Consider the following 24,273-nt stretch of genomic DNA (forward strand, 5'->3'; position numbering starts at 1 on the left):
CTCATAGAGGCTTTCAATGTATTCTTTCCACCTATCTGCTCTCTCCTCTGCATTTAACAGTAATTGCTTTTAATGTCACCAAAGGTTGTTTTGACTTTCCCTTATGCTGAGTCTGTACTTCCGACAATCATATCTTTTTCGATTTCTTCACATTTTTCCTGCAGCCATTTCGTCTTAGCTTCCCTGCACTTCCTATTTATATCGTTCCTCAGCGACTTGTATTTTTGTATTCCTGAATTTCCCGGAACATGTTTGTACTTCCTCCTTTCATCAATCAACTCAAGTATTTCTTCTGTTACCCATGGTTTCTTCACAGCTACCTTCTTTGTACCTTTGTTTTCCTTCCCAACTCCTGTGATGGCCCTTTTTAGAGATGTCCATTCCGTTTCAACTGTACTGCCTACTGCGCTATTCCTTATTGCTCTATCTATAGCGTTAGAGAACTTCAAACGTATCTCGTCATTCCTTAGTACTTCCGTATCCCATTTCTTTGCGTATTGATTCTTCCTGACTAATGTCTTGAGCTTCAGCCTACTCTTCATCACTACTATATTGTGATCTGAGTCTATATCTGCTCCTGGGTACGCCTTACAATCCAGTATCTGATTTCGGAATCTCTGTCTGACCATGATGTAATCTAATTGAAATCTTCCTGTATCTCCCAGCCTTTTCCAAGTATAACTCCTCCTCTTGTGATTCTTGAACAAGGTATTCGCTATTACTAGCTGAAACTTGTTACAGTACACAATTAGGCTTTCTCCTCTTTCATTCCTTGTTCCAAGCCCATATTCTCCTGTAACCTTTTCTTCTACTCCTTCCCCTATAACTGCATTCCAGTCGCCCATGACTATTAGATTTTCGTCCCCCTCTACATACTGCATTAGCCTTTCAATATCCTCATACACTTTCTCTATCTGTTCATCTTCAGCTTGCGACGTCGGCATGTGTACCTGAACTATCGTTGTCGGTGTTGGTCTGCTGTCGATTCTGATTAGAACAACCCGGTCACTGAACTGTTCACAGTAACACACCCTCTGCCCTACCTTCCTATTCATAACGAATCCTACACCTGTTATACCATTTTCGGCTGCTGTTTAAATTACCCGATACTCATCTGACCAGAAATCCTTGTCTTCCTTCCACTTCACTTCACTGACCCCAACTATATCTAGATTGAGCCTTTGCATTTCCTTTTTCAGATTTTCTAGTTTCCCTACCCCGTTCAAGTTTCTGACATTCCACGCCCCGACTCATAGAACCTTATCCTTTCGTAGATTATTCAATCTTCTTCTCATGGTAACCTCCCCCTTAGCAGTCCCCTCCCGGAGATCCGAATGGGGGACTATTCCGGAATCTTTTGCCAATGGAGAGATCATCATGACACTTCTTCAATTACAGGCCACATGTCCTGTAGATACACGTTACGTGTCTTTAATGCAGTGGTTTCCATTGCCTTCTGCATCCTCATGTCGTTGATCATTGCTGATTCTTCCGCTTTTAGAGGCAATTTCCCACCACTAGGACAAGAGAGTGCCTTGGACCTCCATCCGCTCCTCCGCCCTCTTTACAAGGCCGTTGGCAGAATGAGGCTGACTTCTTATGCCGGAAGTCTTCGGCCACCAATGCTGATTATTTATCAAAATTTAGACAGTGGTGGGGATCGAACACGGGACCGAAGACGTTTTGATTATGAATCAAAGACGCTACCCCTAGACCACGGTGTCAGTCCACGCCTAGACGGACAATACCGCAGTTCGATCGCGTCCGCATTTTTACATTGTGGCAGGAAGGGCTCTCAACAAAGGAAGTGTCCAGGCGTCTCTGAGTGAACCAAAACGATATTGTTCGAACATGGAAGAGATACAGAGAGACAGGAACTGTCGATGACATGCCTCGCTCAGGCCGCCCAAGGGCTGCTACTGCAGTTGAAGACCGCTGCCTACGGATTATGGCCCGGAGGAACCCTGACAGCAACGCCAACATGTTAAATAATGCTTTTCGTGCAGCCACAGGGCATCGCGTTACGACTCAAACTGTGCGCAATAGGCTGCATGATGCGCAACTTCACTTCCGACATCCATTGCGAAGTCCATCCTTGCAACCATGACACCATGCAGTGCGCTGCAGATGGACCCAACAACATGCCGAATGGACCACTCAGGACTGGCATCACATTCTCTTCACCGATGAGAGTCGCATATGCCTGTAACCAGACAATCGTCGGAGACGTGTTTGGAGGCAACCCGGTCAGACTGAACGCCTTAGACACACTGTCCAGCGAGTGCAGGAAGGGGGAGGTTCTCTGCTGTTTTGGGGTGGCACTATGTAGGGCCGACGTACCCCGCTGGTAGTCATGGAAGGCGCCGCAATGGCTGCTCCTCAGACAAATAGTGCAACCATATTGGCAGCATATTGGCGAGGCATTCTGCTTCATGGGCAAAATTCGCACCCCCATCGTGCACATCTTGTGAATGACTTCCTTCAGGATAACAACACCGGCTCGACTAGAATGCCCAGCATGTTCTCCAGACACGAACCCTATCGAACATGCCTAAGATAGATTGAAAAGGGCGGTTTATGTACGACGTGTCCCACCAACCACTCTGAGGGATCTACGCCGAATCGCCGTTGAGGAGTGGGACACTCTCGACCAACAGTGCCTTGATGAACTTGTGGATGATATGAAACGACGAATACAGGCATGCCTCAGTGCAAGATGACGTGCCACTGGGTATTAGAGGTACCATTGTGTACAGCAATCTGACCTGTGAAGGTCTCGCTGTATGTGGTACAACATGCAATGTGTGGTTTTCAGGAGTAATAAAATGTGCGGAAATGATATTCATGTTGATCTCTGTTCCAATTTTCTACACAAGTTCCGGAACTCTCGGAACCGAGGTGATGCAAAACTTTTTTGATTTGTGTATGTATCTTCAAAATTAAATTGTGCTTCTTAATGAGTAGATCATAAATTTCTGTGATTCACTCGCTCGCAGAAGTCATTTCGCGAGATTTATATGTCAGGCAGTAATAAATTGCTTATCTATTCTCGAAATGCACACTTTCAGAGTTCTAACCTTGCGTTTGTCGCCTATGTAGCGTCTGCAACTAGAGATTTTTTAAGTGTCTGCGTAGGTCTTTCGCGCCTACTAAATAAACAGCAGCCACTATTCTTCAGATATTCTGTCCATAGGCGTCCACAAGGGAGTGGGACACATGGGGGGGGGGGGGGGGGCAACGGGCAAAAGAGGACCACTGCGCCCTACTAGAATCTGGTTGCGGCACTGAAATTCATTTCAGATTCTCGTGAATAACTAGAAATGATTTCCTCTGATTGTACGAAAACTAAGATTTATCACTGACGAGTGTAGGGAATCCATGTGGCCTAGTAAAAGATAGCCTGTTTGAACGTCAGGTTGTTCACAGGAAACTGTCGTAGCGATGGTTTGGCCGTTCTTTCCAGTCTTTATGTTTATGAACCTTTGAAGTACGGTGCCGAAATAGAGTACCCGATCATTTTGCTGTCGCTTCCCTGTACGTAGCATTATGAGCTACAGAAAGGAACAGTTGCAACATCCAGTACAGCGCAACTGCCCATCACTCCGTCCCAAATTCCCACAAGAACAGTCGCTTCGCCTGCTGCATAACTTAGCCTCAGAAGTGAATTAGCATTTGTCCTGGATAAAGTGACTGTACTCTGTTTCACATTGCAGAGCGAATGTCATGTAGAGGGTTATTACAAATGATTGAAGCGGTTTCACAGCTCTACAATAACTTTATAATTTTGAGATATTTTCACAATGCTTTGCACACACATACAAAAACTCAAAAAGTTTTTTTAGGCATTCACATATGTTCGATATGTGCCCCTTTAGTGATTCGGCAGACATCAAGCCGATAATAAAGTTCCTCCCACACTCGGCGCAGCATGTCCCCATCAATGAGTTCGAAAGCATCGCTGATGCGAGCTCGCAGTTCTGGCACCTATCTTGGTAGAGGAGGTTTAAGCACTGAATTTTTCACATAACCCCACAGAAAAAAATCGCATGGGGTTAAGTCGGGAGAGCGTGGAGGCCATGAGATGAATTGCTTATCATGATCTCCACCACGACCGATTCATCGGTTTTCCGATCTCCTGTTTAAGAAATGCCGAACATCATGATGGAAGTGCGGTGGAGCACCATCCTGTTGAAAGCTGAAGTCGGCGCTGTCGGTCTCCAGTTGTGGCATGAGCCAATTTTCCAGCATGTTCAGATACACGTGTCCTGTAACGTTTTTTTTCGCAGAAGAAGAAGGGGCCGTAAACTTTAAACCGTGAGATTGCTCAAAACACGTTAACTTTTGGTGAATTGCGAATTTGCTGCACGAATGAGTGAGGATTCTCTACCCAGACATATTTCAGTACTTTTTGTGCTATCTTCAGTCGGTTATTTATTATTTTCTAACTATAAAATAGTTGTTACACATTAACATTTAGCGAAACTTTTTGTGCATAATATTTACAATTGTGAATGATTGATTGTTGTAAAATATTACACATCATTGTTCATAGTTCACAGTTGAGACATGTATTAACGACCTGATGCAGTGTGTGTTGTTTAAAACATTATGTCGAAGTTCTATTTGTAGCTTAACTGGCGTAAAGATTGAATGTATTCATTAGTTAACGTACCTTACATGTTGCTATTGGATTTTTATTTTATTCTGCTACACAGTCTACAACGTCTCATCTGCAAACAGCACAACGTAATTTTTATTTTTCTGTTTATTATGCATTTAGAAACGGAAATGAGTATATATCAGGATTTTTTGTGTAACTTACAGTTTTGATATCGTGGCGCTTTCTCATATGTCGCTGGCGAAGTGAACGGGCTGATTTCATGATCTGTGGTCTCTCTTTCTGCCTCAGTCCTGAACACACACACACACACACACACACACACACACACACACACACACACACACTAAAAGAAAACGAAACACGAAAGATGCCAAATACATTTCAATGTCGCGCGCCTCACCCAGCCAAACACTACGACACAAATGAATACCACACAGCCACAACAACGCGGAATGCCGGTGAAAATTCTGCTTACGTTTTGAAAAATCGGAGGAAGTGCAGTGTAAGCGACCATAGGCCACGAAATAAGCCTATTCAATTCGCCAGCAACATATGAGAAAGCACCAGAACATCCAAACCGTAAGTTACACACGAGAAACCTGATATGTAATCATTTCCGTTTGTAAATGCATAATAAACAGAAATAAAAAAATTATGTTTTGCCGTTTGCAGATGAGACGTTGTAGACTGTGGAGCAGAATAGCTACCAAAATAAATGTCCAATAGCATCATGTAAGTATGTAAACTAATGCATACATCCACTCTTTTCGCCAATTAAGCTATAAATAGAACTTTGACATAATGTTTTAAACAACACACACTGCATCAGGTTGTTAATACATTTCTCAACTGTGAACTATGAACAAATGATGTATAATATTTTACAACAATTATTCATTCACAACTGTAAATATTATGTACCGAAAGTTTCGCTAAATGTTAATATATTACAACAATTTTACAGTTAGGAAATAACAAATAACCCACTGAAGAAAGCACAGAAGTGCTGAAACATGTCTGAGTGAAACAAACCAGAAAAAATTGTCTTGCATAAGGTGGAATTCCTCTTTCCTATTTTCGTAGAAAGTACGGACATAACAAGAAGAACTGCAATACCACAAGATGAATTTTATTTTGTTAGGGCTAGTCCAGTAAATCTCAGTACGCATCAGCTTACAGCTCGTTTTATGTATCGTTTCCAGTACCCTCGCTTCAGACGATTACACCTAGGTATTTTACTGTGGATGCTGTTTCCAATGATTCATCTGCAATAGTGTTACCAAACAGTTATGGCCCTTCTGCCGTTTTTTTCTCATACTTAGAAACAACAAGCCAGGAGAACATCAGCGTATCTGGGATTCAATGCGACACCGCTAGAATCAAGTATCAGTGCTAAAGGAGGGAAAGAAGACTTGCTAAGCTGATACGTTCTGTTAATATTTTCCCAACGAAATATAATATGAAATGTTGTAGACAATATATTCTAACATGAAACTGAAGCGTTTCCTGATCCATATGTGCGCTATCCTATAGGTGAATAATGCGCAGTAAAAGTTCTACCGTCATTTTTGTTACACCATATTTTTAGGCATTATAGGTATTATGATCATTGCCCTCTGCGAGACTGAATCCCATCTGGTAGCGCTTTTGGACAAGTGATGCGAAAACTGAAGTGTATAACAGGCGCGGAGACGAATGGTGGATCACACCATATGTATAGGCATTGATAAGCTAAATCTTCATGACCACTGCCTACCACGAGACTGAATTCCATCTGGTAGCGCTTTGGGCAAGTGATGCGGGAGTGAAACAGTAAGTGGAGAAGGGACGAGTGGTGAATCATTACAGATGCTATACAGTCCAAGGTGTGGAAGTATACTGACATAAGCGATTTGCCAAAGAGGGTTTCTTACAACCGGGCGTGTGGGAAAGAACGTTTTGGAGACGGCGAATCTGGTAGGTTGTTCGCATGCTGCTGTCACGGGCATCCATGGAAAGCAGTTGAAAGACGGTGAAACAACGAGCAGGTGACAGGGTGTTGTTAGTTAGTTAGTTGGTTGCGTGTTCTATAGATCAATCGCATGGTACGGTAGCCGTTATGACGTGGAACGTGTAAAGTGCACAAGAAATGCACATATGAAACAAGATTTTTTTACAATACAGAGTTAAAGAATAATATTCGTATTATTTACCCCATTCCCTTAAATAGCACAAAATGCATATGCTATATATCAAGATTTATTTATTCTTATTCAAGAATTCATCTATGGTATAGAAGGAGTTGTGAAGTAGATATGATTTCAATTTATTTTTGAAGCTATTACTGCTGTCTGTCAGATACTTTACTTCATCTGGTAATTTGTAGAAAAAATTTTATAGCAGCATATTTTACCCCTTTCTGTGCCAAAGATAGGTTGAGTAAAGGATAGTGTAAGTCTTCCTTTTTCTAGTATTATAATAATGAATGTCAATGTTGTTTTTAAACTGGTCCATGTTGTTGAGAACAAATTTCATTAATGAGTAAATGTACTGTGAGGCTGTTGTAAGAATTCCCAATATTTTAAAAAGATTGAGTAATGAATACTTTTTGTCAAAATGGTGAGTTACCCCAAAATATTATTCTGTATGACATCAGAGAGTGCATGCATGCTAAGTATATTAGCTTACTAATTTCTGTATCCTCAAATTCGGCAATTATTGTGATTGCAAAAGCTGCTGAACCTAGTCGCTTTAGAAGATCCAAAATATGAAATTTTCAATTAAGATTATCATCTATATGTACACCCAAAAACTTAGTATGCTCTACCCTGTCTAATGACTTCTTTTGATGGGTTATATTTATTGAAGGAACTGTACATTTTGCAGCAGAAAATTGGATGCCGTTTGTTTTTTCAAAGTTTAGAGCAAGCCAATTTGCTGAAAACCAATCAATGACTTTTCCAAATACCTTATTTGTATCATTTTCAATTGGAGTTTCCTTTACTGGATTAATAATGATGCTTGTATCATCAACAAACAGTGTCATTTCAGCTTATTGTTTCAGATAGGAAGGGAGGTCGTTGATATATATCAAGAACAGGAGGGGACCCATGATTGAACCCCATGGAACAACTAATGTATTTTCCCCACAGCTAGATGAAGTGGCAAACTTATTATAATCATTTGTCACATATAAGGAAACTTTTTGCTTCCTTTTCTGTAGGTATGACTTAAACCACTCATATGCTATTGCATTTATACCATAGAATTGTAATTTCTGTAACATAATGTCATGGTTCACACAATCAAATGCTTTGGACAAGTCACACAACATTCCCATTGGTGCCATTTTACTATGTAAAGACTCTATTATGTGGACAGTGAAATTGTACGTTGCAGTATAGGACCTGAAGGTCAGGAGACTTAATCCCTCATTCAAGCACGATAGTCGGTGCTCTGTGGCAGGGCTGACGACGTAATGCAATGCACAGTGCCAGTGCTGCCACAGCGTTTCGGAGTACTCTGTTCAGTGCACGTTGTAGAACATGGTGGCTCGAAAGCAGACGACCCCAACGTCTTCTCATGCTGGCCCCACGACCGCAGGTGTCCTAAGAGTTAATACAAACGACTTGATACAGTGCTGGTATTACAGATTACACTGTCCAGCTTACATTCTAGAGCTTGTAGCTCCGAAGTTATAGACCATTACGTATTCTCACGTTGACCCAGCGATATCTTCAACTACAGTAATTTCGATTATAAAGCAATTTATAGAAAACTAGACAGGTTTTACTTTGGGTATAACGAAAGTATAAAGGTTCATACGAATGAAACAATAAACGGTCGCCAGCCTAATTAGGCATATTAATCTGAAACATCAGTTCCAAGAAAATTCAACATTAGTAGTTGTAGTGTCTTTCATTACGATTCCCTTTGAGTAGTACACTGGATACATACGACCACAGGGCGAACTAAGATGTGAGTAGCAGTAGTTATCACTAATGCAGAAACCAGTTATCATAGAAAGCAAGATTGTACTCCACTCATGATAATAATAATAACAACAGCTACAATCACAATCATTATGTGACTCAGTACTGAGATGTTACTGCAGGAAACAATGAACTTAAGGTGGGCATGAAAAGAGTTCTGGCTTAACTGACAAATAAATAGCACAAATAAAATTAAACAATACTACATATACACTTTTTTGTACTCCCATTTACATAAAAGTATCAGATTTCTTTAGTAGCAATAAATATTCCATTTATCTTTCTGATATGAGAAGAACATAATGGGGACCCATAAACTGATATTGTCTCTGTAGGAAAACTCTATTATTATTTCAGAAGCAAAGCTCAATTCAAGCAACATTAGTTCTTCGCCCCACTTGGCATAATCTATGTTTTCAATGTTTAAAGCAAATTACTCAACACTCAGCTCGATTAATCAAAACAGAAACCATTGTTCATGTTAGCAATCAAAATTAAATTACGTTTCAAATAAGTTTAAACTTACGTGCCTTTTTCATCACCAGTGAAGCAGGTATTTTAGACAGTAACCTTTACATTCTCTGGCAATGAATTTTTGCACATTTAATACAGAGAATTAAATCACTAGTTAGTTAGAAACATGAAACTCGTTTTTCTGCACACTTAGGAGGGGATTCTGCTTCCATTCATGATTAGGATGGAGTTAGGGTTAAAAACACGGGTTTATAGCACTTGGATTATTATTGAAAACACTCACACAAATTTACTGGTCCACGCTGGAATACATATCTGTGTGCCTGAAGTTGTTAGAGCAGTGGCGAAGTAGTGGTGGCAAGCGACGTGGCGGCTAACTGTACTCACTGCTCTTGATGTTGAATGCTCTTTACAATTTCGTTTTGACGACGGATTTTTATCGTGTTCCAACCATTGTGTATTGCCGAAAGTACCATGCAACAGCCATTTACACATCCTAAGCTACTTTCCATACAAAACGGCTTCCAAATGCCTCCCTTGGCACCCGCGATGTGTACCGTGCAACGGCTAGCCACCGACTGCGTACCTTTCCCACCACGTAGCCGCCCAGTTCGACCGCCAAAACCACCTTTTACATCACTCCAAGCAAATTCCTTGCGGAGGGACTTCCCTACAGCTTTCACCTTTCACATTATCGGTTTCCTATGCATGAACCAGCTTCCAATATACAAATTTTTGTTTATGAACATACATATATTATAAAATTTCATTATTTTTTAACATCATTTAGCTTTTATAATATATATATTACAAACTTTAACTTTCCTGTCACAAATCAATGACCTTTAACTAACAAAGAACAAACACTTCCTAAACACAGATACATAGTTACATTGAATAAATCTATTTCTAATCGATATTGGTGTTACAAATTGTACATGTAAATCCTATTAAAAGACTGGAAGAGCTCTCAGTCTCTACTAGCTGCTAAGTATTCTCTTTCAACTAGTGATTAGATTACGTTTTTTAATCAACTAGTATAAATTGCCTGTGGCTCTTTGGATTACGTTTACTGCTCCTGACTATCAAATGAGGAGCAACTTATAGCTGAAAGAGACCATGTGTGACATGTTTGTTAGTGCATTGTCAGCCGGAATGCAGGAAGGCAGTAACGCATGTCGTATAACCATTTCCTTGTACGCAGATGATAAATATTGAAATGTTCACGTGAATGTCTACATCAAGGTTGATTTTCTTCTTTCGAAGGTTGCCATCATTCCAGTCTGAGTGGAAGATTGCCCCCACTGGTCCTGGTGTTGGTCACAGCCTACTGCAGTCTCTGAGGACAGAGGTACGTATCTCGAATCGTCGCCTCTCACATCAGTTGCTCACGCCTTAGCGCACACCTGCTCGTCGTCTTCCTACTGCCTCTAGAGGTGTTTTTCTTTTCCTAAGATTTTGTGTAATTTCGTTATTCAAACTCTGAAACAGATTGCAGAGTCGCTGAGAGATTACGTTAAATATATGGGACTGGATAATGCTTGGCATCAGGAGCATCGGCAAACTATTCTCTCGTCATTTTTTCGGTTTTCCGTCTTTTCTTAGTTGTTTTAAATTCGTGAAAGTATGTTATGTATATGCAACTAACTAAAGGCAGTTTGTTTGTTGCAATACGTATTTCGCTTCAGTTATTTAGGAAGCATCTTCAGTGGCGATTTCCAGCGCTGTTAACAGATACGTGTGGTCCTGGAGATGTATTCGTTAATTCCCATGCTCCAGCTTGCCTATTTCTGGCGTTCTTTCACCCACATTTGTCACGTCACATATATATGCGTCCACCATAGAAGCTACTTTTCAATTTAGATCTTTCAGCACCCTGTTAAAACCAAAATCACCGTATCATATCGTCCACCACATCTTTAACAGTTTCCTCTTTCCGCGCCTAAGACTTCCTTTCTTCTCCTGCATGTTAACATAGATAAAAACGATAATGTTAATGATAACCCTTCCCATAATTAACACAGTCTTGTAAAATGAAATCGAGGCACAAAGAATGACGAAATGAAAAACTTCCACAAATACTGAGTGACAAGGTACGTCAACGGACTATAATTGTTTTTTGGGTGTCCTCGATAACGTCATTTCCAAAGTACACTACCGGCCATTAAAATTGCTACACCACGAAGATGACGTGCTACAGACGCGAAATTTAACTGACAGGAAGAAGATGCTGTGATATGCAGATGATCAGCTTTTCAGAGCATTCACACAAGGTTGGCGCCGGTGGCGACACCTACAACGTGCTGACATAGGGAAATTTTCCAACCGATTTCTCATACACAAACAGCAGTTGACCGGCGTTGCCTGGTGAAATGCCTCGTCTAAGGAGGAGAAATGCGTACCACCACGTTTCCGACTTTGATGAAGGTTGGACTGTAGCCCATCACGATTGGGGTTTATCGTATCGCGACATTGGTGCTCGCGTTGGTCGAGATCCAATGACTGTTAGCAGAATAAGGAATCGGTGGGTTCGGGTGAGTAATACGGGACACCGTGCTTTATCCCAACGGCCTCGTACCACTAGCAGTCGAGATGACAGGCATCTTATCCGCATGGCTGTAACGGATCGTGCAGCCACGTCTCGATCCCTGAGTCAACAGATGGGGACGTTTGCAAGACAACAACCATCTGCACCAACAGTTCGACGACGTTTGCAGCATAGACTATCAGAGCGGAGACCATGGCTGCGGTTACCCTTGACGCTGCATCACAGACAGGAGCGCCTGCGATTGGGTACTCAACGACGCACCTGGGTGCACGAATGGCAAAACGTAATGAATCCAGGTTCTGTTTACAGCATCATGATGGTCGCATCCGTGTTTGGCGACATAGTGGTGAACGAAAATTGGAAGCGTGTATTCGTCGTCGCCATACTGGCGGATCACCCGGCGTGATGGTATGGGTTGCCATTGGTTACACGTCTCTGGCACCTCTTGTTCGAATTAATGGCACTTCAAACAGTGGACATTACATTTCAGATGTGTTACGACCCGTGGCTCTACCATTCATTCGATACCTGCGAAACACTACATTTCAGCAGGATAATGCACGACCGCAAGTTGCAGGTCCTGTAAGGGCCTTTCTGGATACAGTTCGACTGCTGCCTTGGCCAGCACATTCTCCAGATCTCTCTTCAATTGAAAACGTCTGGTCAGTGGTGGCCGAGCAACTGGCTTCTCACAATACGCCAGTCACTACTCTTGATGAACTGTAGCCGTGTTGAAGCTGCATGGGGAGCTGTACCTGTAAGCGCCATCCAAGCTCTGTTTGACTCAATGCCTCAATGCCCAGGCGTATGAAGCCCGTTATTACGGCCAGAGGTGGTTGTTCTGGGTATTGACTTCTCAGGATCTACGCACGCAAATTGCGTGAAAAAGTAATCACATGTCAGTTCTAGTATAATATGTTTGTCCAATGAACTCCCGTTTATCATCTCCATTTCTTCTTGGTGTAGCAATCTTAATGGCCAGTAGTGTAGTTCGTGCACCCTCAGAGGCGACGTACCATATCACTCGGGACGTGATCGTTAATGAGATCTGTGCAGCAGTACTCTTCCGTGACTGATACCATCTACGTGTGAACAAAAATCATGCATAATTCCTCGTATAAGGAAAGGAAATTGTACAAACATTGGTAAGTCAACAGCTACTCTCACCAAATGTTGAAAATATACCACTTTCACATGACATAACTACACTACTTGAGTTTACTCAAATGATTTGTTGAAAATGGAGCTACAGTTCTTCGAAGTCATCCTGTAAAAAAGCATATACTGTAGGGCGCCTTGCAGAATTTGTTTCCCTTACACAAGGAGAGAGCAGCTGCGCGTCCAGCACACCGCATCGCAATGTGTATAAGGTGTAAGACAGTCGAAATTTTATTTACGCAAATAGGCTCGAATACAAGGGAGATGTAAATGCTCGTCTAGCGTATTTCACCACAATATGGAATAATTTCAAGACACAAAATTCGATTACAAATTGGACTTGCACGACAAATTTGCAGTTACCGTCTTGTAAAAGCTAGATTGAGGTGGTTCGATCAAGACTGTGATGACTTCATTCTACTGAAAGGCACTTAAAAAATACAAAAGAAACTACAAAAATATTGAAACTGCAAATAAAAATATCTATAACGACAGGGGCAAAAAAGAAACATTTTCAACACTGATGGCAAATTAATATTATAAAGCACATCGAGGTCTTGATCCTCGTACGCAAATAGCGTCCTCACCCTAAGTTCAAATGTTTACCTTCGGAGATCACGATGAACATAATTTTCACCTTTAATGTGTCACGTGGTCAACCTAGTGGCAGAGTAAAACTTATTATAGAGTTGGTCCACTTCCCGACAGATATTTAAGAAACGTAATTTTCTCCTCAACTCTGTTTCTCGTCGAATGTGAGGACGAACTTCGGATATTTCCTTTTTTTTGTTATTTTTATTTTTAAAATGAGAATCTCATCCTTTCGTACTTATGACGAGTTTTCGTAGTGGTCTAGTTCATGTACCACAACTAGTTAAGCGAAAATGTGAATCATTTCAGTACGATTTTTTTCGCTAATACTGTAAACATCATAACAGTTAGTGAAAATTATCTAATTTCATTTCTGAACGTAACACAAGGTACCACATTACGATAACCATAATACACTTCCTTTGTGCATGTAATTTTTCAGGGCACATAAATATTTGTTTAGGGAGATCAAAAGGCATGGGATTTTTCATCAACACTACTTCTCTACATTACGACTGTAATAGTGTGAAATATCTGTCGCGAGTAAATGCTGTGCAGTTAGCATATTTAAGAAAATTTTTCATTATGAACATCGTGAGAAATACTAAACACACTTCTACAAGTTGAAATCGCCTAGAATAATTGGATTTAACAACAGCTTCTGAATGGAAATACTTGAATCACATGAAAATCCATGTTACATCATCCGTGACCAACACCGGTGACAATTTAACGGATAAAAATCGACATTGGTCATGGAAGAGGAGTTAACACTGATAATGATATATTGATGTTATTGTGTTCTTATGAATCCAGTTGTACTCGTGATCCTTCCTACTTTATAAAGAACCTCTTCATAACGCAGGAAGAAACTAATTATTCTCATTACAACTGTGTTACTAATATTACTAATCAGTTATTTTAAGCTTGTAGTAGATTTTACATTCATTTGTCTTTCGCCTTCCGTGCTTTATGTTCCTCTCGTTTTCGAAGACCGATATTTTCATGAATAAGTTACTAGAAAAAATAAGTTGGAGATCAGCCACAGGTGTTGCTTACTTCATCTGTAACATGTAGAATACTTTTGCACGACCGCGAGTTTTAACACTGGTGGATTAGACTCAATATTGGAGAAATTATGGAATAATTACCCATCCATCCATCTGTTTAAAACTTGTGGATATTCATCAGTAATAAAATAACTGGCCATTTTTGGCTTCGTTACATGGAAACACAAAAACTGTAACTAGTAGTGTCATATGAGCAGCAGCCAGAGGTAGCGCTTACGGTGAGTTTTCTAATGATCCCAACCTACATGTCAACAGGTGCAGCCTATCCCCGGATGAGAAGACAAGGCTGTACCTTAAAGAGTTGGATGTTTCCAGAAGATCTGCAGCCAGTGTAACGTCACCAGAGGACATTGGTGCTACCACGCTCCATCATCATCTGATGCTTCGCTCTCTCATTATTATCTCATCCTCTCGTGTAAATAACTGTCAAATAAAATGCTTTACCCTTTCAACATTTATCGACTGCTTGTCCAGTGTATGTTACTTCTGTGAATTAAAATCACTTACTCTGGGAACGTCAGGTAGGACGTTACCTAGTTGACACTACAATCATTGGAGGCGTTACATTCCTAAATCGACGTAAGAGATTTGTTATCGTGCTTCCCCTCTGCAAAATTTTGGTTACACAGAGGCAAGAATACTAGTGTCTTGAAATGACAATTTCTTGGAATGAAATCACACTCGTATGTGTTCTGCAAGAAGCACTGATTATCTGATTGTCATAAGTCGTTCATCAATAATTTCACGTAAGAATAATGACAGTCACATAATCTCGGACTGATACATAACTGCACTACACTGATTCTGAAAGTTTTTCAGTTCATTCTCATGTTGTAATTTTCCTAAATTATGTATTATGAAGGAAATCAGTTATGTTATCATTGCGAATTAAAAGAAAGTCAGTTTTTGTTTGGGAGAAAACTAAGAGGATTGTAAATAAAAAAAAAACTAGATACATGAAGTGTGAGCCTGCCTGCATGAATGTAGTAAAATCAGTTATTTTCCTTCCATAAAGGCTTTTTTTGCTAGTACACATCGGCAAGGGACGAATCTTGTTTTCAGTAGCGTGTTGGAGAGACAAGATACAAAAGTATTTGTCAAAATAGTGAACTGAAGTATTACTTCTGCTCTCTGCAAAAATGGACTACAGACAAGCTGTTTATGTCATCAAAAATCCTCAAATACAAAGTGAAATAAAAATTTAATTCCTATTCGACTGAATTCATAAGTTTATTGTAAAGATGGACACTACTGATTTTACTCGACCACTGTCAAGTACCTAACAACAAATATTTTAGGTATTTCTCCCTTAGTATTTCAACAATACTGATAAGGGCGAAAGTTATGTAAAACAACGTGTACGTACAACGACCACAACGTATCCAATACACAGATATGGGACACATATTACAGGTAATGACTATGTGGCATTGTGGAGAACATCTAAGGCACATCAAGTCTAAGTAAATGAACATCAACATTTATTAAAATAGGTGAGACTACATGGACTGATGACCAAAGCAATTTATTTAAACCAATGTAAATCCGGGAGTTCAGAATTTGTAATAAAACTCATACTGGGCAAAAAACGTACGGAACGAATTATTTTTACTTCTGTTTTTAGGTTGCTATGTGAGGAGATATAGTTGGGGTCAGTGAAGTGAAGTGGAAGGAAGACAAGGATTTCTGGTCAGAGGAGTATCGGGTAATATCAGCAGCAGCAGAAAATGGTATAATAGGTGAAGGGTTCGTTATGAATAGGAAGGTAGGGCAGAGAGTGTGTTACTGTGAACAGTTCAGTGACCGGGTTGTTCTAATCAGAATCGACAGCAGACCAACACCGACAACGATAGTTCAGGTATACATGCCGACGTCGCAAGCTGAAGATGAACAGATAGAGAAAGTGTATGAGGATATTGAAAGGGTAATGCAGTATGTAAAGGGGAACGAAAATCTAATAGTCATGGGCGATTGGAATGCAGATATAGGGGAAGGAGTAGAAGAAAAGGTTACAGGAGAATATGGGCTTGGGACAAGGAATGAAAGAGGAGAAAGACTAATTGAGTTCTGTAACAAGTTTCAGCTAGTAATAGCGAATACCCTGTTCAAGAATCACAAGAGGACGAGGTACACTTGGAAAAGGCCGGGAGATACGGGAAGATTTCAATTAGATTACATCATGGTCAGACAGAGATTCCGAAATCAGATACTGGATTGTAAGGCATACCCAGGAGCAGATATAGACTCAGATCACAATATAGTAGTGATGAAGAGTAGGCTGAAGTTCAAGACATTTGTCAGGAAGAATCAATACGCAAAGAAGTGGGATACGGAACCACTAAGGAATGACGAGATACGTTTTAAGTTCTCTAACGCTATAGATACAGCAATAAGGAATAGCGCAGTAGGCAGTACAGTTGAAGAGGAATGGACATATCTAAAAAGGGCCATTACAGAAATTGGGAAGGAAAACATAGGTACAAAGAAGGTAGCTGGCAAGAAACCACGGGTAACAGAAGAATTACTTGAGTTGATTGATGAAAGGAGGTAGTGCAAACATGTTCCGGGAGAATCAGGAATACAGAAATACGAGCCGCTGAGGAATGAAATAAATAAGAAGTGCAGGGAAGCTAAGACGAAATGGCCGCAGGAAAAATGTGAAGACATCGAAAAAGATATGATTGTCGGAAGGACAGACTCAGCACACAGGAAAGTCAATACAACCTTTGGTGACATTAAAAGCAACGGTGGTAACATTAAGAGTGCAACGGGAATTCCACTGTTAAATGCAGAGGAGAGAGCAGATAGGTGGAAAGAATACATTGAAAGCCTCTATGATGGTGAAGATTTGTCTGAAGTGATACAAGAAGAAACAGGAGTCGATTTGGAAGAGATAGGGGATCCAGTATTAGAATCGGAATTAAAAGAGCTTTGGAGGACTTACGGTCAAATAAGGCAGAAGGGATAGATAACATCCCATCAGAATTTCTAAAATCATTGGGGGAAGTGGCAACAAAACGAGTATTCACGTTGGTGTGTAGAATATATGAGTCTGGCGATATACCATTTGACTTTCGGAAAAGCATCATCCACACAATTCAGAAGACGGCAAGAGCTGACAAGTGCGAGAATTATCGCACAATCAGCTTAACAGCTCATGCATCGAAGCTGCTTACAAGAATAATATATAGAAGAATGGAAAAGAAAATTGAGAATGGGCTAGGTGACGATCAGTTTGGCTTTAGGAAAAGTAAAGGGACGAGAGAGGCAATTCTGACGTTACGGCTAATAATGGAAGCAAGGCTAATGAAAAATCAAGACACTTTCACAGGATTTGTCGACCTGGAAAAAGCGTTCGACAATATAAAATGGTGCAAGCTGTTCGAGATTCTGAAAAAAAGTAGGGGTAAGCTATAGGGAGAGACGGGTCATATACAATATGTACAACAACCAAGAGGGAATAATAAGAGTGGACGATCAAGAACGAAGTGCTGGTATTAAGAAGGGTGTAAGACAAGGCTGTAGCCTTTCGCCCCTACTCTTCAATCTGTACATCGAGGATGCAATGATGGAAATAAAAGAAAGGTTCCGGAGTGGAATTAAAATACAAGGTGAAAGGATATCAATGATACGATTCGCTGATGACATGGCTATCCTGAGTGAAAGTGAAGAAGAATGAAATGATCTGCTGAACGGAATGAACAGTCTAATGAGTACACAGTATGGTTTGAGAGTAAATCGGAGAAAGACGAAGGTAATGAGAAGTAGTAGAAATGAGAACAGCGAGAAACTTAACATCAGGATTGATGGTCACGAAGTCAATGAAGTTAAGGAATTCTGCTACCTAGGCAGTAAAATAACCAATGACGGAAGGAGCAAGGCGGACATCAAAAGCAGACTCGCTATGGCAAAAAAGACATTTCTGGCCAAGAGAAGTCTACTAATATCAAATACCGGCCTTAATTTGAGGAAGAAATTTCTCAGGATGTACGTCTGGAGTACAGCATTGTATGGTAGTGAAACATGGACTGTGGGAAAACCGGAACAGAAGAGAATCGAAGAATTTGAGATGTGGTGCTATAGACGAATGTTGAAAATTAGGTGGACTGATAAGGTAAGGAATGAGGAGGTTCTACGCATAATCGGTGAGGAAAGGAATATGTGTAAAACACTGATAAGGAGAAGGGACAGGATGATAGGACATCTGCTAAGATATGAGGGAATGACTTCCATGGTACTAGCGGGAGCTGTAGAGGGCAAAAACTGTAAAGGAAGACAGAGATTGGAATACGTCAAGCAAATAATTGAGGACGTAGGTTGCTACTCTGAGATGAAGAGGTTAGTAGAAGAAAGGAATTTGTGGCGGGCTGCATCAAACCAGTCAGTAGACTGATGACCAAAAAAAAAAAAAAAAAAAAAAAAAAAAAGTGTGTGGAGGCAGGTGTGGAAACGAAAGGTAAGTTATGTACTCCCAAGTGATCTTTATATTTTAATATTTCAACGTTTTCTACGTTTTGTAACATGAATATGCACACAATGAGTAATAACGAACTGCTGCTGTAAGCTAAGTGAAAAAATTACAAGTACCAGTAAGAGTGAGTTTGTATGAATTCATAAACTGTTGTTCTACACTGACATAGGAACAGAGTCAATAAACGATCTTGGCAGCTGTGTAAAGGAGCCAAAAAAATGGAAAAAGTATTTTTCTTTTTTGTACCCAGTTTTACTTTCAGGGGGTAAGATACACCCCGAAATGTAATTTGGCACATTAGGTTTGGGGGAAGACTCTTCTAAGCGATGATATATAAAAAATGTTCCTCATATAAAAGTTTATATGTAATTACCGTTATTGAAAACAGTATAATCAAATTTTGTAGTAACCTGAAATTTGGCAATATGCTCCTCCACTAGTATTTAATTTGGAAAAAATGAAAACTTCTAGCTATTTATTTTACTTGTATCTGGTTCACGTTTTAAATTATTTTGCGCGTATATTCACTTTTTGTATTTGTTTTATAGCTTACTGTTTCAAACATATGTATTTTGTTAACTGAAAATAATAAGTAACTCATTATTACAATGAGGAATCATGACAATAATGATAAACTGTAAATAAATGCTGAAAACATTACTTACACATAAAATAAACGATATTTATTCACGTAATATATACGACAGGGAGCACAACATAAAACAAAATTCAGAATTGTTTCAAATAGTCACTGGCGATCCTCTAAATACTCTAAATTATATCAGGTATATATCAGTACATTGGTAAGCTTTGGCAAAGAGAATTGATTATGTACTAGGGACTGCAACTTGATTACATTGTTTCTCAAGTGGCGACAGATATCGTGATCACTCAACAGAACTAGATCTGAAATTCTTCTCACGAAGTTATTCCAACAGGAAAACCGTATAAATCTTACAACTGAACCTGCGCCGTCGAGAACTTTGGAATCATCAGATGAACAAGTGTCTTGTCTTCTATAATCCTTAAGTTTTCCCCTTCGTGAAAATTGTTTTTCCGCTTACGCGAGAATATTTTGCTATTTGGATGCAACACTGAGTTGAAATGTCTTGTGAATTTCACAGATATACAAACAGTCATAGGACGAGCAATGCAGTGCCCCTAAGCGAGGAAAACATTGAACTGGTAGGTTAATCTCACCATAATCATAAAACATGTTTTCAGTGTCTAACGTTTGCCCAGTTCAATTTCGTTAATTTAGTTTCATTATTTTCTTGTTCCCCTTATCGCAATGGCAACATCTCGTTGTGGTGTGAGTCAGTTTCACTGTGATAGCGCAATTCCTTCAATGAAAAATGTGACAACATTATGACAGTTTCCATGAATGTTTCGACTGCATTACTTTACATGTAATACACTCCTGGAAATGGAAAAAAGAACACATTGACACCGGTGTGTCAGACCCACCATACTTGCTCCGGACACTGCGAGAGGGCTGTACAAGCAATGATCACACGCACGGCACAGAGGACACACCAGGAACCGCGGTGTTGGCCGTCGAAAGGCGCTAGCTGCGCAGCATTTGTGCACCGCCGCCGTCAGTGTCAGCCAGTTTGCCGTGGCATACGGAGCTCCACCCCAGTCTTTAACACTGGTAGCATGCCGCGACAGCGTGGACGTAAACCATATGTGCAGTTTACGGACTTTGACCGAGGGCATATAGTGGGCATGCGGGAGGTCGGGTGGACGTACCGCCGAATTGCTCAACACGTGGGGCGTGAGGTCTCCACAGTACATCGATGTTGTCGCCAGTGGTCGGCGGAAGGTGCACGTGCCCGTCGACCTGGGACCGGACGGCAGCGACGCACGGATGCACGCCAAGACCGTAGGATCCTACGCAGTGCCGTAGGGGACCGCACCGCCACTTCCCAGCAAATTAGGGACACTGTTGGTCCTGGGGTATCGGCGAGGACCATTCGCAACCGTCTCCATGAAGCTGGGCTACGGTCCCGCACACCGTTAGGCCGTCTTCCGCTCACGCCCCAACATCGTGCAGCCCGCCTCCAGTGGTGTCGCGACAGGCGTGAATGGAGGGACGAATGGAGACGTGTCGTCTTCAGCGATGAGAGTCGCTTCTGCCTTGGTGCCAATGATGGTCGTATGCGTGTTTGGCGCCGTGCAGGGGAGCGCCACAATCAGGACTGCATACGACCGAGGCACCCAGGGCCAACACCCGGCATCATGGTGTGGGGAGCGATCTCCTACACTGGCCGTACACCACTGGTGATCGTCGAGGGGACACTGAATAGTGCACGGTACATCCAAACCGTCATCGAACCCATCGTTCTACCATTCCTAGACCGGCAAGGGAACTTGCTGTTCCAACAGGACAATGCACGTCTCCATGTATCCCGTGCCACCCAACGTGCTCTAGAAGGTGTAAGTCAACTACCCTGGCCAGCAAGATCTCCGGATCTGTCCCCCATTGAGCATGTTTGGGACTGGATGAAGCGTCGTCTCACGCGGTCTGCACGTCCAGCACGAACGCTGGTCCAACTGAGGCGCCAGGTGGAAATGGCATGGCAAGCCGTTCCACAGGACTACATCCAGCATCTCTACGATCGTCTCCATGGGAGAATAGCAGCCTGCATTGCTGCGAAAGGTGGATATACACTGTACTAATGCCGACATTGTGCATGCTCTGTTGCCTGTGTCTATGTGCCTGTGGTTCTGTCAGTGTGATCATGTGATGTATCTGACCCCAGGAATGTGTCAATAAAGTTTCCCCTTCCTGGGACAATGAATTCACGGTGTTCTTATTTCAATTTCCAGGAGTGTAGTTGACACTTAACTATGTTCAACCTCTCTCCTCTTTCCATGGAAAAAGAAGACACGTCCGTTACTTGCAGAAAAAAAAAAAAAAAAAAACCGTACGTTACTTGCAGAAATCGTTCTGTGTTGAAGAAGAAGTTGACAAGCAGATATCTTTTAAGTTCGTATTTGAAGTTCATTTTATTATCTATTACATTTATTACATTATTATGTAGGTGCTGAAAAATTTTTATAGTTGATAGTCCAGCCAACGAAAGAAAATGAAGTGAAAAAATTCTTATAGTAGCAAATTTTTGTACAGTGGTAGATAGAAATTCAATGGACTACATATTAAAACTCATAACCAGTGCAGTGTGAGTGTGTGGGTGAGTGGGCGTTTAAAGGCCGCTTTTAGCGAAAATTATGCTTAACTAAACTATGCGTAACTAAACTAAATTAAATGTTCTACGAAAAACGTCCAGTTCAATTTTTCCGCGTTGCAGCGGATAGATAAACGGTAGATTATTAAAAATAGTGTTTTATTGATACAAAATGAATGTTTGCTGTTGATTGAAGTAGGTCACATGCAAACAGTAAATGCATGTGTCACACTGCAGGGTGTTTCACAAAGATACACCGACCCTTTCCAGGCGCGCGACACAGTGTACAGATATGCCCGGGTAGTGTTTGTTTCCACAAAATGCATTAACACCACATGGAAAACAGATAATAATTGTTAATAACACTAGATACAAGAGAATCATGTGGAGATAATCTGCTTAAATCTTTGCAAATTGTTCTACGACATTAAAGGGGAAATTGAGTTTTAGCCGTCATCTTCAGCAACTGTAGCATTCTTTCGGAAAAGGCAGTTTTCCCAACGACGAGTGCTGCTCGATTTCCGATGTAGACCATACGCCCCAGGCATTTCTTGTCCAGTTCTGTTGCCGGCTGGAGTGGCCGAGCGGTTCTAGGCACTACAGTCTGGAACCACCCGACCGCTACGGTCGCAGGTTCGAATCCTGCCTCGGGCATGGATGTGTGTGATGTCCTTGGGTTAGTTAGGTTTAAGTAGTTCTACGTTCTAGGGGACTGATGACCTCAGAAGTTAAGCCCCATAGTGGTCAGAGCCATTTGAACCATTTGAACCCAGTTCTGTTATGTAAGTAGAAAAAATAACTTCACTGAGCTGGTGTTTATACAGTGGGGTTATTTTCAGTTCATGAAGTTGATATTTAGTTTCAGTCGTTAAGAGAGCTATTATGTACAAAAGGTCACTAGCTATCAGCACAATGATGGCTCTGCCACAAGTGTAGCGTGATGTCAATATATATTCGATAATGGTGATTTCATTGTGTGTATCAAATGCACCACTCCAGCCCCAGTTCTCCGAAAGTGTGAAGAGGCCCAGAGGCGTAAACTGACTCCCTCTGCAGTGGCAATAGGTCACCTAGGTGTTATGCAACTTCGGATCTTTCAACGTAAATTAAACAACGTACGGTATTGCAGCAGATTCATCCCATCAGAAATACACTCAGTTAGTAAGATATGATCTGGACGTGCCTTAAGTTGGCCTACTTAGTGTAACCCAATGTGCGAGTGTCAGCAGTTTCTGGAAGAAAGAGATTTATGCTATGTATTATTAACACGATGAGAGGAAAGAGAAGTCCATTAAGATTATGGCCTTTCATTAATTAACCATGAAGTGAGAACACCACGATTACATGGCTTTAAAATACAGCGTAAATGTTAAGACAGCAGAAAAGTGCCACATTTAATCTGCGATTAATAACTGTTAACAGTTGAATCACTCCAAAACAGAAAATCCGTTTATGTAATAACCAGAAAAAGCTAAACCTAAACTAAAGAGAGGGAACCATGGAAATTACATAATAAAAAGGAACTTGTAGTAGAACTACACTTTCAGACTTTAGTATGCACTTATAGATAGATATTCAGCGATCAGAGGCCCTGCAGACCACGCGATGCTTCCACAAACTGCCTCCATTCCTTCCTGTTTTGTGCCCGATTCCTCCAGGTGTCTTCAATTCCCAGGGCTGCTAGGTCCTTCGCTAGGTCGTCCATCCAGCGCTGCCTTGGTCGTCAAATGGGGCGTTTGGTGTTTGCAGTTGCACTTTGTAAGCGTACAACCGTACGTTCTTGTGGAGGACCTTATCCACAGCTGAAGGTGGTAGTTGCATCTGTCTGGCAGCAGTGTGGATGGACTTCGTAGGTGAAAGAGTGAAGACGTAAATAAAAACGATCTATGGTCTCCTCGCATGTTCTTGGTCTGGTCGCCCGCTCCTCCCTTTATCCAACACTGTCCCTGTCTCCATAAATGTTTTGTGCCATGCACGGATTCAAGGGCCCGTTGATGGATCTCTTCCACACTTTTTTCTGAAGTTTCGTTGGATCTGAACGTCCGATTTTGTATCAATAAACCAGGAAACACATTGTGCCTTGTCTTGAGGAGTTGCCATTTTATAGAGGTTCAGTTCCTTCCATCAACAGAGTATCTGAAACACAAAATTTTAGTATACATAAAAACTTTACTAGAC

General features: G+C 41.1%; 1 protein-coding gene across 2 annotated transcripts in view; it reads left to right on the plus strand.

Annotated features, from left to right (window-relative positions):
- Positions 1-14,891, plus strand: part of LOC124803267 (lachesin-like) — a 299,773-nt gene extending 284,882 nt beyond the window's left edge. For both annotated transcript variants that reach the window (XM_047264454.1, XM_047264459.1), the window contains 2 exons: positions 10,333-10,417; positions 14,689-14,891. In XM_047264454.1, the coding sequence (XP_047120410.1) occupies positions 10,333-10,409 (77 nt within the window). In that variant the 3' untranslated portion in view covers positions 10,410-10,417; positions 14,689-14,891. The remainder of the gene's footprint in view (positions 1-10,332; positions 10,418-14,688) is intronic.
- The last annotated feature ends 9,382 nt before the right edge of the window (positions 14,892-24,273 follow it).

Source organism: Schistocerca piceifrons, chromosome 1, assembly GCF_021461385.2.
Source record: "Schistocerca piceifrons isolate TAMUIC-IGC-003096 chromosome 1, iqSchPice1.1, whole genome shotgun sequence".
NCBI classification, from domain to species: Eukaryota; Metazoa; Arthropoda; class Insecta; order Orthoptera; family Acrididae; genus Schistocerca; species Schistocerca piceifrons.